General features: G+C 30.0%; 1 protein-coding gene across 1 annotated transcript; it reads left to right on the top strand.

Moving 5' to 3' along the window:
* Window positions 1–6,754: 6,754 nt before the first annotated feature.
* LOC129300265 (metal tolerance protein 9-like) lies at window positions 6,755–9,901 on the top strand. The gene is made up of 6 exons (XM_054938809.1): window positions 6,755–7,066; window positions 7,647–7,759; window positions 7,960–8,205; window positions 8,425–8,505; window positions 8,756–8,986; window positions 9,422–9,901. The coding sequence occupies exons 1-6, from the start codon at window positions 6,856–6,858 to the stop codon at window positions 9,764–9,766; spliced, it is 1,227 nt and encodes a 408-aa protein (XP_054794784.1). The 5' UTR covers window positions 6,755–6,855; the 3' UTR covers window positions 9,767–9,901.
* The last annotated feature ends 5,852 nt before the right edge of the window (window positions 9,902–15,753 follow it).

Genomic DNA, 15,753 nt, shown 5'->3' with positions numbered 1-15,753 from the left:
ATTTTAAAATTGTATGTTTAACTTAGTTAAACTACTTTTGTTAGTATCAATTTCAGATTGAACAAAAACTTAATGACATGCCCATGCAAATGCTCAATTTTATAATAATTTATTATAAAAGATTTAGTTAAAAAATAATACTTATAATATAAACATTCAGTACTCTCTCTATCTTAAATTATAGGGCACTTTTGAAACAGTTTCTCTATATCAAAATATAAAACACTTTGAGTAGATTAAAGTTTTATTAAATGAACCAATGCTAATACATTTTTTCTTTCTATAATTAATTTTCATCACTTCTCTTTTTAATATATTAAATAATTAGTATTTTTGAAAGTTTATATTTTTATTTTGAAAATATAAGGTTGTTAAGTATATTTAATAAGATTTATGAGTATGTAAAATTTTATCTAAAAATATCTTATAATTTAAGACGAAGAGATTGTATCATTTAGAATTAGTGAAACACTAATTTTAATAATAGAAATATTTTAATATATTTAAAAATATTTTAAAATATTCCCTTTTAGTCCTATATGTACATCATTTCTCACTACCCTTGCTGGAATTAAGAAAATATAGTAAAATTATTAATGTTATTTGAAAAAGAAAGAAATCTCTCAATTTACCTGATTAAACACATCATTTTTAAAAATATTTTCTCTCTTCTATATAACATTTTACCCTACTCGTAAAAATTATAAAAGAATAACATTTTTTTAAAAAATAATAATTAATGATCCATCTTTTTATGTAAATTGATATAATACTTTATAAAAATGACCATAATATTTTTTTACTAGAAGGTGAATTATATACAAGACTAGAAAGTAATAAAATATAGGAAAAATTTTAATAAAGACCCTTGGACCATATTTTTTAAAATTCAAAACTCCTAAATTTTTAAAATTTTATTGCAGTCCAAAGATATTAATTTGATATTAAATTTTTGACAAAAATGACAAAATTTTTCCTTTCCTACTTTACTTGTTTCGATTGCCTTATTTAATTTATTTTTATTTTAAGTATTTAAATTATTTTAAGATAACTTGTTAGTTTATATATTATATATTGTTCATTTACTTACAGACTATTATTCATTGCCCTATTTTACTTATCTATTGCCAAACTTTCACTTGATTTCATTCTAAAAAAATGAACAAGTAAAGTAAGACAGTTCTAATATTAATTTAAATGAGGAGCAATTTTATTATTTTTTTAAAAATTTAATATCAAATCAGTATTATTAGATTGCATTGAAATTTCAAAAATTTAGAAATTTTAAATTTAAATAAGTCTAGTCCAAAGGTCTTTATTGAAATTCTTCCTAAAAATATACTATATTCTTACATGACTATAATATAATAATAAAGATACAAACAAACACATATTATCTATTACATGGGTATGTGTATTACATGCTTAGTATATTTGGCTTTTCATATTTCATAAAGAAGGAATGTTTCTCACAAGGCGTAAATAAACAACACCCTCATAAATACATGGAAGAGGTAGGGAGTTAGGTCATACCCACAACGTGGGTCCGCCTCTGGCCATGGCCAATGTTATATGACGAAGAATTCTTAGCAAGTCAATTTGATGAATCGTTAAGCATTATCGTATATTGATGAATGATTGAATGTCGCTTTCAGAGTTCCCCTCTAAGTTATTGAAAAAGACAGTTTAGTTTCGTGATGAACTAAATATTCTCCCTCTTAATCTTTCATATAAAATAAAGTTTAAATTTTTTAATCTTAAATATGAGATGAAGTTAAAATAATTAATATTTTTTAATTTTATCTCATTTATTTATTATCATTTAAATACTTAAATAATAGTTTATTACTGTCATTTATTATAAACAATGCTAAAGTTGGAAGGTTACAATTTTTTTTTTTACATTTTTAAAACTATAACTAACATTTGTTAATAAGCTTGAAGTTTTTAATTTCGTCTTATATTAAAAAAAAAGAATAATATTTAGTATTAATTAAGATAAAAGGATAATTTTACTTTTAAATAACTGAGAAACATCTTGTACGTTAAATTTTCTTGGTTGGGAATTTGCCCCTTCACATCCAAAAACTTTGCACTATGCGTCCTTCCATTAAGTACAAGGTAATGTTTGTTATTTTTGTGGTGTGGGCCCACTTTTTTTTATATATGACTCAATGGTCTGCTTTCTTGGAAGCTACAATTAACGAGAGGGGTAGAGATTGACATTTTTAAGTATTAAAGAGTAAATTTGCACCCAAAAAAAATAAATCAGTGTTCCAAATGCTCCCGTCCTATAGTTTTTGGACAAAATAATTCTTTTACACTTTAAAATTGTTAGCATTGTATTCGTTTGAGCACATTTTAGACGTGGCTATGAGGGGCATGGTTCTGCAAGGATGGCATCCACCATCCTCTATTTTCTCTACTCTGTTGCAAGACTTGAATGGCAAGAACATGGAAGCTAATAAAAAAAAAAGAGAATCATATTCAGCTCTCTTAAAAAAAATAATCATAAATAAAGACTAATGTAAAATGAATTATTATTAAAATAAAAATATAATTTTTTTAAATAAGATTTATTGTTGGTTCTTATTTATAATTAACTTGTTTAAGAGAGTTGGATGCGATTCTTTCTAAAAAAAAGTATTGGCTGAGTTTTGTTTGTTGTTTTTTCTGTAGGTTTATTGTTTTTTATGCCTTTAATTCCTTTAGGTTGTATGCTAGATTTTATTGGCTTTTTGTTCTTTATTATTGGGAATTAGTGTGTAACCTTTTTGATTGGTGATTAATAAAAATGATTAGTTTTGTTAAAAAAAGGAAGTATTAAAGTAGGTAATTACCTACTATAATAACTCTAAATATAAAAGGCCCAATATCATATGACAAATAATTCTTTAGCAAGTCAATTTGATGAACAGTTAAGCATTGCGTGATGAATTCAAATTATAATAAATAAATAAGAGATAAAATTGAAAAAAAAATTGTATATTGTTGATTAGTATTATTAAAAATATTGTATATTGATGAATGGTTGAATGTCGCTTTCACAGATCCCCCTGAGTTATTGAAAAAAAAAAACAGTTTAATTCCGTGATGAAATAAATACACTCCATCCTCCCGATTCTTAATATAAAATAAAATTTGAAATATTTTTTAGTTTTAAATATAAGATGAAGTTAAAATAATTATTTTTCATTTTATTCCTGATTTATTTATTTATTTATTGTGATTTTAATTTTTAAATAATAATTTATTACTGTTATTTATTCAAAAAATGGTAAAATAGGAAGGTTACAATTTTTTTCTTACATTTTCAAAATTATAACTAACATTTTTTTAATAAGTTTAAAGTTGTTAACTTTGTTTTATATTGAAAACTGAAATAATATTTAATATTAAAAAAAGATAATTTTATTTTTAAACTATAGGCTGAGAAATATCTTGTATCTTAAATTTTTTTTGGGCGCCAATTTGCCCCTTAACATCTAAAACCTCTGCAACATGCGCATGCCTCCTTCCATTAATAGCAAGGCAATGTTTGTTATTTTCGTGTTGTGGGCCCACATTTTTTATATAACTGAATGGTCTACTTTCTTGTAAGCTACAATAATCAACGAGAGGGGTATAGGTTGACATTTTCAAATATTGAAGACTATATTTGCACAAAAAAAATCAGTGTTCCAAAAAGATTATATTTACTTTTGAGGTTTGTTGTTGTTTTTTAGATTGTATCTAGGTTTATTATTTTTTTCACTGGGTTGTATCTAGGTTTATTGCTTTTCTTTATTTTTGTTTTCTAATTAGTTTGTGTAATCTTTTTTTAATATTAATAAAATGGGCTTCTTTTTTGTGCAAAAATAAAAAAAAGTACTCCCGTCATATAGTTTTCAGACAAAATTACTCTTTTACCCTTTGAAATTGTTAGCATTGTATTTCTTCGAGCAAAACTTAACCAAGAATCTAAATATCAATATATATGATTAAATTAAATATACAGTAATTTGTATTGTTTTCAAGTTATGTTCACACTGTGTGTGTGGTTTTAGATTTAATGCATAAAACATGTTTAACATAAAAATAATTAAATACCAATCAATTTATTACATAAAATTTAATAAATAAATTATCTTGTTTATGACTTTTGGTACAAAATTTAGTGTTGGTAATTGCTTTCAAGTAGAGCTAAAATTTACTGGCAAAAAACAAAAAAAAAAAAAAAAGCTGAGCTAAAATTTGATAGCATTAAAAGATTCTGGAAGCAAGAAGCCACATATAAATGTGATATAATAATAATACAAACAAATATTCTTAGACAATGACTCTCTCTGACAGTACAGCCACAAAACTCCCAACATAAAAGCGACACGTCAAAGGGGATAATCCCAAGCTTGCTTTTCTAGTTTCTTGCTCTTGAATTTCCATTGTCTAAATAGATCATCATCAAATTAAAGTTATATGTTCTATCAAATTAAATTTAATGGTTCTACGCGTGACTTATGCCTCCAAGATCTCCTAAAACAAAGGAGAGTCGAATAAAGGAAGTTTAAAAGAGGGGGAAAAATAAATGCAACTAATTCTATTTATCAAAAAGTGGGGTATGGTGTATTTTTTGATTTGAATTAAATGATTATACTTAATATAAATATTAATATTGAATGCTTGTATTATCTAAATCATTAAAATTTGTATAAATGATTATTACTTCATACTTCACATGAAATTAATAAATAAGTTAATTTATCTAAATCATTGATTTAAATTTTAATAACATAGATGATATAGGCAATCAATGTTTGTATTAATTACTGTCATTGAATTTAAATCCTATATTTTTACCTTTTCTTTTCTTTTGTTTTCCTTTTTTTTTTGCAAAAAAATTCTCTTTTACTTTATTCTCATCTTACTTCAAGTACTCAAATTCCATTCCTTTAGATACTTGGCTTATAAATAATGATCTAAGGAGGTACAAATATTTTTATTCAAAATATAGTAAATTTGTGGACTTCTTTTAAAAGTACTTCAATTTATAGAGCTCATGTTCTTTCACTTTCTGAAAAATAACGTGCACCTCACAAGTTTGAAGAATTAAAATTTTTAAAAAATAATAATGAGAAGAGGATAATTGGTTAATAAAGTAATAGTGAGAACATGAGAGAGAAACTTCCTTGCTGGATGTTTTGTAAGCGAAACCCATATATAATAGCTCAAAATTAGTAAGTAGTAATTCTTTATAATTACCGATGATGACCATGTAAAAATAAAAATAATTCTTTAAATATGAAAAGTGAAATTGAAAGTAACTAGGAAGAGACACTTCCTTGCAACTGTTAATTTAAAACTGCTGTTTTATCATGGGTGATATTACATCAAAGAACCCAGAGATTGAAATATTCAAATTAAAAATTATAATGATTTCAATTTTAATTATTAAAAATATAACCAAAGCTTTCCTCACCACTAAAATAATATCAACTTTTAAGAAACTTCAAAATACTTCAAAGCAATATTTTAAGACCCGGACCGACCCGGACGGTTGGACCGGTCGGACCGTCGCCCGCTGAAGAAAACGGGCTGGTTCAACCAATTAACCCGGATTAGCAGTTGGCCCGGGTTGGCCCGCCTAGAATCGGACAGTTTTTAAAGACCCGGGAAAAACCCGGAACCTGGAGCGGGTTTTATGGGTCAATAGCGGGTCGCCAAAAAAAAGTTAAAATTGGTATTTTTAAAAATAAAAAACCCTTCTCCTCACTCTGTCTAGCAGACCAACACCTATAAGGACCCATTCTTCTTCTTTTCAGTCTCACTTCTCTCTGTCTCGCACGATGCACGCACTTATTCTCACCACCTTCTCAAATCTCAGCCATCTGGGCTTTATTCTATGTGTCATCTCCCTCAAGCCACTCAGCCACTTGGGCTCTGTCTTCACCGTTCAGCCATCTTGGACTCGCCTTCTCAAACATTTGGGTTCTATGTTCACCCTTTGTTGTCTTCACCATTCAGCTTTAGCCATCTTAAACTTCATATGCTTCTTTATTCTTCATCTTCACTTCACTTTCTTCATTTTGGTTTGTGACTTCGTGTTTTTGGTTAACTCTAGTATAGGCATCCAGTTGTTGAAGACAGTCAGATGGCGTCGAGCTCGAACCCTTTCTTGATTCTTCATCTTCTTCATCAATTGTTCTCTCTCTCTCTCTCTCTCTTAGTCCCGGTGAGATTTTCTTTCTCCCTCATTTATATCTCTACCCAATTTAATGTAATCTCCATGGTTTTAAATGGAGTAGAATGAATGCTAATGGATGAGCTTGCTTTTTATTATCTGAGCTGTTTATTGCTAAATGAAGGATTGCTGAATGGATGAAGATGAATCTATTTTTTATTGTCTAAGAGTTGTTTATTGCAAATAGAAGTTTTATTTTTTTCAAGTGATTATGCCTAAATCCTGATGCATTTAAGAATCTAGTGTTGTATTTTTGTTAGCTTGTTTCTTTTATATATATATATATATATATAAAATTTTTTATTTAATTATTTGGTCACCGGTCCAACCACCGGTCTAACCGATTGAACCATAAGACCCGTGACCCATTGACATTTTCGGTTTACTGTTCGGTCCGGGTTTTAAAACATTGCTTCAAAGATTACACTAATTTCAGGCACTTTCAGTTTTCTTTAACACTGACATTCATTTTTGATAATTTTTAATTGTTATTTTTAATTCTTAATATAAGTAATTTGTCCTTCATACTTCCACCATACTTCGTCCTTGTTGTAACCACCTGCGCGAAAAGTGCTTTATCCGGCCATCCCCAAGACCGAGAGAAGCGCAGTGCTCAGACAAATACGGAAACCGCAGAGATGGACCAGTGTGGCAGTAGACACGACGTCGCCGCCACTGAAGCCGGCAGAAGAGAACCGCTTCTTCCGTCGCAGGACGTCAAGTCGGCGAAGCCTTCTTCTCCATTGTCATGGAGACTCAATGTTAAGGAGTTTCATTTGCCAAGCCAGAGCGGTGGTGACCATCCTAATCACCGTTCTTTTGGTTTTAAAGGCCTTCTTCGCAGACCCAGTAAATTTTTTTTTTGCCTTCTATTGATTGTCATTGGGCTTGAATGGATCCGTTACTTTTCGAACATAATAGAAGTCTCTGTTCTGTGGGATACTTGATTGTTGCTTATTATGGTAATGGTGGGTATCTTGGCTGGCGTATTTATCTATGAATCTGAGATTCGTGTTGGTTATAATTTTGATTCTTTTGAAGAAATCGAGTTCATAAACTAAAGTGATTCCATGCTAGGAAAAGAATATGTTGCATGCGTAAGAGAGACCGAATTTCATCTGAAGCTAACTGTTCATAGATATCTTACCAAGGAAGAGAATACCATATTTCTAAATTTTGGAAGAGATCTATCCACTTTTTTAACTAAATTTAATATCAGAAGTACGTGCACGAATTGTTTGCTGTATTTTCTGCGTCTGCCCTACAGAATATGTGGGGTAAATAACAAGTCTCTGGTTATCATGTATTGGCACACACTTAGATATATATGTGCTATTCTTTTTTGCCTTGTGACTGTCGTCTTCATACTCTCTACAGCTCCTATGCTTAAAATTCATATATTATTGTTCCAACATTTTTTTAATTTTAGGAAAGCAACGCAAGGTGGCAGAATATTACAAGAAACAAAAAAGGCTCCTTGAAGGATTCAGTGAGATGGATACTATGACTGAAACGGGCTTCTTTCCCGGAAGTCTCACTGAGGTTGATTGTCCTTTAACCCAGCCTGACTTGTAATTTGGCACATATGGTCTATAAATAACATGAATGAAAAGAACATAGAAACAGCAAATTATGCATTGAATATAGTCAGACTCTTAGTGGAAAGAATTATACTTACCAAACTTCATAATCTTCAGATTTTAATAGCTAAAGCTGCTGTTGCCCCGCACTTTGTTTTTCAGGATGAAATGAAGCAACTAGCAAAGAGGGAGAGGGTGGCAGTTCATGTGTCAAATTTAGCTAATTTGGTGTTATTTGCAGCAAAGGTTTATGCTTCAGTTATGAGCCAATCATTAGCAGTCATTGCCTCAACACTAGACTCCCTCTTGGATCTCTTATCTGGGTTGATATTGTGGTTCACTTCACATGCCATGAAAAACCCAAACCAATATCATTACCCAATTGGCAAGAAACGGATGCAACCACTGGTAAGACGTGAGTCTGTAAGCTGATTGAATCCAGCAAAGAGTTACTTAGTATATTAATATATGTAACCAGGAGTAGAGTAGTTTCACAACGCCATTAGAGGGAGGATGAGAATGATGTGCTACTTTTAGTTATATTTAGATATAGATTAGGTAACCATTGGATGGTTAAGAGTCTTAATGCCTATGGCAGATTCATACTGATCACGTTTTCTTCTGCAGGGTATCATTGTTTTTGCATCTGTGATGGCAACCCTGGGACTGCAGATTTTGCTTGAGTCTGCTCGGAGACTTATTGCAGGGGTATTTGAATTCAACTTTTGCGTCACTTTAAATTAGAGGAAACCATTTTATGGCTAGAGCATTTATGCTTGTTATGCCCTTTAGATTCATAGCTTTATAAAATCTCGGCTCATAATCCCAAGCAGTTGGGTAAAATCTTGCATGTTTATGCTCCTCAAAAGCATTGCAGCACAGAGGTCTCTGTTATTGATTTCCTGTAAACATTATCAGTACTCCTATTTTAATTTCTTTAATGATTCTCTTCTTGCAGACCAAGTCAGACATGAATACCAGAGAGTTGCATTGGATGATTGGGATTATGGCCACTGTGACCTTAGTGAAGTTCATTCTTATGGTCTACTGTCGAAGATTCAAAAACGAAATAGTCAGAGCTTATGCACAAGATCATTTCTTTGATGTTGTCACCAATTCTGTCGGCTTAGCCGCTGCTGTCCTTGCTGTCAAGTTCCTCTGGTGGATTGATCCAGCAGGAGCTATCATTGTGAGTTTATAAATTGCTAGCGCTTGTTTTCATTTCATTTCAAAGGGCAAAGACTGGTTTCTCTTATCTGATACACATATTGATCTGCTCATAATTTCGCAATGGCCATGTATGGTGTTCGATCTTCGCGTCAAGGAAGGTTGTTATCTATGAAGCACCAAATCATGAAAATAGGAGCCATATCATACCTGATGCATGTTTAACAATTGCTTCAAACATTATCACTTCAGATTGAACCTTAAGTTGTATTCATGTTTGTCTTATATCTTGTTGTCTATGAAGCCCCAATACATTAAAATGAAATGAGAGCCATATTTGGTGTTGCCTTGAATGCCTGTTTCTTAGGTTGCTGTTTTGCATGATTGAGGGTTTCTTGAACTGCAAGGCAATTTTTGATTGATGTACTAATGCAATTCATTGAAAATCTAATGGCAGATAGCATTATATACAATTAACACATGGGCGAGGACAGTGATTGAGAATGTGTGGTCGCTGATCGGAAGAACAGCGCCACCGGATTATCTGACGAAGTTGACGTATCTGATATGGAATCACCACGAACGAATTCAGCACATAGATACAGTTAGAGCATACACCTTTGGTGCTCATTACTTTGTGGAAGTTGACATCGTCTTGCCAGAAGACATGCTTCTGAATGAAGCCCATAATATTGGGGAGACACTTCAGGTGAAGCTTGAGCAGCTTCCGGAAGTTGAGAGGGCTTTTGTGCACATCGATTTCGAATTCACTCACAGACCTGAGCACAAGACCATGGTATGATGATGACTGTGCAGGATCTCTCAGCCTGGCGTTTGCAGAACAAGAGGGTTATCAATATACTTTTTACTGTTTAAGTTACTGTTTTCCCGACAAAACAATTCTATTTTGTATTCAAGTTTGAAGTTTTTGGCCATATTTTGGAGGGTTATGTTGTATTTAGTGTCTTAGCCAAAAATTGAAGGGTTTGGGATTTGGGTGCGGATGTGATAACTAGAGTAGAACATTAAATTCAATCAGTATGATTGATTCAAAATACTTTCCTAAAGCATTACACAGCAAAGAGTATCAGAGATATCTAACTGAATTTTCTTGAAGATCAAGGGACTTGGCTTTTATTAATGAGATATAAATGAACACATTAGAGTTAGAGAACAAATTTAATTGTCGTATCTATTTTCTTTTCAGGATCAATAATTTCTCTCATGACTATATCTTTTAATTAAAAATTTAGGAACTTTGGAGATCAAACTATAAGTTTTTCTTTTAAATTTTTTATATAGGCCACAGAGTCAAAGACATATATTTATGCCTTCAGAAGTCAATATCGGACCAAGTTTAACTAAAAGTTAAAAAAAAGAAAAAACATTGTGTCTTACGGACGTGAAAACCTGATTCGAAGGCCGAAAGCAAGTCTAAACTGAACAGTCTAATTGCTTATTTTCTATATTAGTACCTTACACGGCAACTAGGCAGTTTTTCGTGCATTGCGTGGGTTGGATTTAAGAAATTAAAAACAATTGTCATGGATATTATTAATATTAACACATTTAAGATCATTAAATTTTTAAAAGTTTCTTTATTCAATCATTTTCTTTCTTTTTCAATATTTTATTTGTACACGTTTTCTCTTTATTTCTCAAGCCCATAATAAGTTACAAAAATCTTTGATAATTTCATCATATATGATTGGATTGCAAAAACTTTTAAATGGGTATCCTATATCTGAATTGAATTGTTTTTGATTAAAAAATCTCTTTCTAGTTGCTTTGAAACAACTAGGAGATTTTTTAGGAAAATACGAGATTCTATTTGTGGCGGCAACATGCTATAGGTTGGTGGTCTTGCTTATGAGGTGAAATCAATTATAAAATAAAATTCTATATATGAGTAAAAATTTTGTCAAAAAAATTAAGTATATCTCTATGAAAATAAGAAGTTGGAAAGCGAAAACATAACAGTTGTAAGTTTTTCCTTTAACCATATTCTTTTTTATTTATTGTTGCCTTTCATTTGAAAGAGTAAGTCAGAGAAAAATTTTTTATATTGATGTTTGTAAAATGAATTACTTGACAGAAACTAAAGTCCATTAAAAGCTTCTTTATCAACCACATGTAAACACACAACTTTTGAGAAAATTAATGTTGAATCGATTTAGTTTTTGAAAAAGCACTATCATGAAAAACTTTTGGTTGAAAAATCAATTTTAGTAGTAGGAGTAATTGGAGAAATTGAAATAAAAACACATACCAATTCAATAGTAGAATATTAGGAAAATAGTTTTGTAGATTCCAATAAGAGAATCAAAAATTTAAATATTCAGAATTTAATCTTTTTCCATATTTGAAGTAATTGAGATTTAATTTTTATTGTCAAACATTGAAACTGGTACTAGGAAAATGGTTTTGCAAATTTTAATGAGATAATTAAGAATTTAAATATTCAGAATTTAATCTTTCCACTATTTAAAGTGACTTGGATTTAATTTTTATTGTAAAACATTGAAATTGATATTTTACATATTTTACACACTTGACCATAAATGTTCATTAATGGAGTAATGGAAGAATGTGTGAATGAAATATGAAATAATTAGTCTTAATGAGTTAGTTATAATGATTATCTTTGCAAAAATGAAGATGGGTAATAATATAAACAAAGACAAATGTATCAAAGTTATAGTAGGAATATGGTTTTTCAATTTTCAATTTTCGGTAATTGAATATTATTAGGTGGTTTTCGTATTTAGATTTTAATGAAGGATTTTAAATTTAAAATGAAAGAAGCAACATAAAATAGAAATTTGGAAGGCCACAATTTTTTCAATTTGTGCAAGTTGAGTAAGAAAAAACTATTAAAACAAAAAGCATACATTCTATTTTACAATTGGGTTCTTATGCTTTTCATCCAATGTAGTATAATCAATCAACTGTGACTTCTAATAAGATTCAATAGCTCTTCAATTTGATTCCATTATTTCCTAAATTGATCAAACAAAGCTTGCTCAATGATTACAAAACCTACTAAATAATTTTTAAAATAAAACATTTGTGAAAAAGAGAATGTTGATAGGTAAAGAATCAATGATAGTTTTAAAATAAAACATACGTGCATACGAGGTGAACACGAACAATGTTGTCTCGGACACCTCCTTGAAGACTTTTAAGGAAAGTAACGTGAAAAAATAGAGGAAACCAAGAGGACTATTGGAAGAACCATTGGGAATAGGGGATGGCAAAAATGAAGCCAGAGGGATGATAGAAATAAATGCTCCCATTTGAAATGAGAATCAATAGGAGAGAAAATAAGGAAGATATAAGAAATGGTACAAGAATAAGTTAAGCAAACCAATTGTGTAAGATAATTAAAGTAAGATCAAAGTAAATTGACTAATAAAATTGAATAAGATCTGATCAATTAAAGTCCTTCTACAAGATGTGCAATATATGTTGATGGTACTGTCGATCTTTTATACTCTTATGGTTTGGAGTCCAGACCATTTTCTCCCTCTTTTCCCTCCACAATCTTAACCGTCTGCTTCATCCAACGGCTTAGAACAATAATAAGAAAAAAATAAGACTTATATACTTAAACTTAGATATTTAATATACTTTTATTTAATCAAATCAAGACAAATTGATTTTAGTATATTAATAATAAAATTTTGATATAAATAAATAATTTATAAAAAAATTCATATATCTTAATTTAATTAATTAAAAATAAACACATTAAACATATAAAGTTTTGAATTTAACTGGAGCCATGTTACTTATGATTGTGACATACACGTGACATATTTTACAAAATTAATCATTGATCAATTCTTTTAAAAAAATCATTTTTGGTGAACTAATCATTTTTATTTTGATGAGAATGATTGGAATTTTTTTTTTTGTTTTTATATAGTCTGAAGCTTTTCGTTGTGATGTTTGTAAATAAAAATAATTATTATGCAAATAACATTTACGATGTTGTTTAATCTAATGATTAAAAATAATGCAAGGTGTAAAATAGAAATCTAGGCTAATCAGAATATATTAGAAAAGGAATCAGTTTTGGTGCAAAGCACCTCTGAAAAATAGGCGGTCCAAATTAAAATGTATAATCTTTTATTTTTAACAATCTATTTTATTATTAATCTCACAGATTTTGAATATTAAAAGTTTTATATTTCCCCCTAGCTCATTTATAAGTCACATTCTATAAGGTTTATTTAGTTCCATTTATAAGTCACAGGGTGTTTTGTAGGTAATATTTAAAAGATATTTTTAAATTACTCTTCATAAAAAAAAAGTAACATGACATCATTTTTTAAATTTGTTACATAAGGACATATTTGAAATTGTACACATTTTTATTCCTTATACTTTTACATTGATATTAATGAAATTGATAGAAATGACTTGTAAAGAGGACTGAAAGAGTATTTTTATAAATTAACTAAGCAAATTTTGGATAGTCTAGATTTAAAATTTTTAACTCACAATTTTTTTAAAAAAATATTTATAAACACCAAAATATAAATTTTAAAAAAATTTAAAAAATTTAATATTAAATTTAAATTGTTTAGAGTACATCTAAATAGTTAATTTATAAAAATTATAGAAACTTTTAATATTTAAATAAATTTGTATTGTCCGTGTTTTTTTTAAAATAATTTACCCCTAACTAATTTGTATGTCCATGTTGTGATAGGGTAGAATTATTAAAAAAGTTTATTTATTAAAAAAATTACAATTTTTTAATAAAAATAAAAAATAAAATTTTAAATCTAGATTTGTCATGGATTTAAGCACGGTGCTTATCTACTTCAAACCCAAACCAGTTCCATTAAAAGATGACAAATTTTCAAATAATTATCTGAGTACAAGTAATTGCGTTTCACAGTATAAAGCCTAACAAATTTGTGCATGGTTCCCATTAATTCTTCTCTGTGCAACGAACATAAACGATACGCAGGCGGTTATAACCGAGAGGGGAGAGGGAGAGAGAGAGAGAGAGAGTGACGGGTGAGTATTGATCAATTGTTGTGAGTCTGCGTCAGTGCAAGAGATTTCTGGTTTTACACCTTTTCTCCCATCTTCGCCTGTTTAAATCCCTGGAGCTTTAGGCCATTATGTGTTTCTCCTTTCCCTCTCCTCGTCTTCACTATGAGCCCATCGATGATGATCTCTTTATTTAATTTGGTTCATGAAGTTCTCTATCATTTTCATCTCTCGAGTCGTAATTGCTCTCCGAAGATTTTCTTACGGAATCTAACTGTGGAAACTGACCGAAATTGTTGATTCTATCTCTGCATTACACTCTGTGAGCTCAACGTTCTTCGATTTCCTTTATTTTGTTTATTTTGCTTCTGTGTTCCTGATTTATTGATGATCGTGTTGGAATTGAAGGCAACAAATTAGAGTCCCTGATTCGTTTTTTCTATAGCGATTTCAGTGCTGTACGTTGCCGATAAAGATCTAGATCTCATATGCAGACATTTGCCTTCGGATTTCGCCAGGCATTTGCATGCCGGTGATTCTTACATTTCCAATTTCTGCGTTCTTTTAACATCACTTTCTTCAATTCTTTCTCTATTTAGAATAAATTTGTATATAGAAATTTGAATCTGCATTTCTTTCTTGTTGCATTTTCATTTGTTTATCTCTGTTTGAGCATTTATCTGTACATTGAAGTTCGAATCTGAAGTTTTAATTTGTCCATTTATATATGCATGTATGCGTAATATCAGAAGTTCATTTGTTTTTTTATTGATGAAAATAGATTTACGTTAGGTCTGTTACGGGTTTTTCTTTTCTGGCCAGAGTCTATTACAGCGTTAAATGCTGTTTTTCTCTGTTACAATTTCTGAAGTTCATTTTGAATTTCCTAGTGCACTGTGGTTTTATAGCCACTTTCCTTCTTCTAAGCATCTTTTCGCGGATGTTTTATTCGCCTTCATGGCCGATTGCAGTACTTTATGATATTAGGTATCTTCATTTGTTGCATTTTTAGGATTGATTTGTACATTGATGATCGAAATTGATTGTTTCAAAGCTATTTCTGTTTAGCGTTTATTGTTTTTTTATTTTATTTGTTCTTTTCTTTTTTAATGTATTATTTTTTTAATTAAGAATATGATAAAAATAAAACGAATAGACAAAGTTTTTTTAAGAAATTAATTATTTTAATCAAAAGAAATTAATTTTAAAAGCAGAAATTTATAAAATAATATATATTAAAAAATTTTGGTTCTCTCTTTAATATATTTAAATTTGGAAAAAATATTAGAATAAAATCATTAGCAGTTTTAGAAATTAAGATGTCAACTGTCTATTTTTCGTTTTAAGTCAAGTTTCTTGGGACAAAACTAATTTATGAAATGACCAAAAATAGTACTGTAGTGAAACCCGTATGACTGTTTCCCGTCCGGGGGGGGGGGGAGGAGCCCGTTATGACAAATGTTTGTTCTGTTCTGAACTGGGCTTTTAAAAGCCCACCGGTGGATAAAACAATATCTTGCAACTGTGTACGTTTGCAAGGAATGCATGGCCTGATACGGGCTGACAAGCTTCATGCAAGAGACCTTTGATTCTTGGTTAATGTCAACATCCATGACCATAACCAAAATAATAGATGGAGGATCACTTTTGGCGTGATTGCTGGAGGCTGGGGGCCGCTAGGAACAGAAGAATTTTTAATGGGGCTTCTCTGACTTACTATACTTTTTAATTGCTGTTTTAGCTTTTGCGGATCACCTTATTCATCCAATATTGCTCTTTTTT

Source organism: Prosopis cineraria, unplaced genomic scaffold (assembly GCF_029017545.1).
Source record: "Prosopis cineraria cultivar Desert tree isolate PC_DT_omini unplaced genomic scaffold, ASM2901754v1 PC1508, whole genome shotgun sequence".
Classification (NCBI taxonomy): domain Eukaryota; kingdom Viridiplantae; phylum Streptophyta; class Magnoliopsida; order Fabales; family Fabaceae; genus Prosopis; species Prosopis cineraria.
The sequence above is the reverse complement of the archived record's forward strand: the minus strand, read 5'-3'. Positions and strand labels throughout refer to the sequence as shown.

Bases quoted from the DNA above. Each gene is read 5' to 3' on its own strand.
- LOC129300265 (XM_054938809.1), top strand. From the start codon at position 6,856: ATGGACCAGTGTGGCAGTAGACACGACGTCGCCGCCACTGAAGCCGGC. The intron at 7,067-7,646 runs GTAAATTTTTTT...TTTTAATTTTAG, and splicing joins AGGCCTTCTTCGCAGACCCA to GAAAGCAACGCAAGGTGGCA. The intron at 7,760-7,959 runs GTTGATTGTCCT...TTTGTTTTTCAG, and splicing joins TTCCCGGAAGTCTCACTGAG to GATGAAATGAAGCAACTAGC.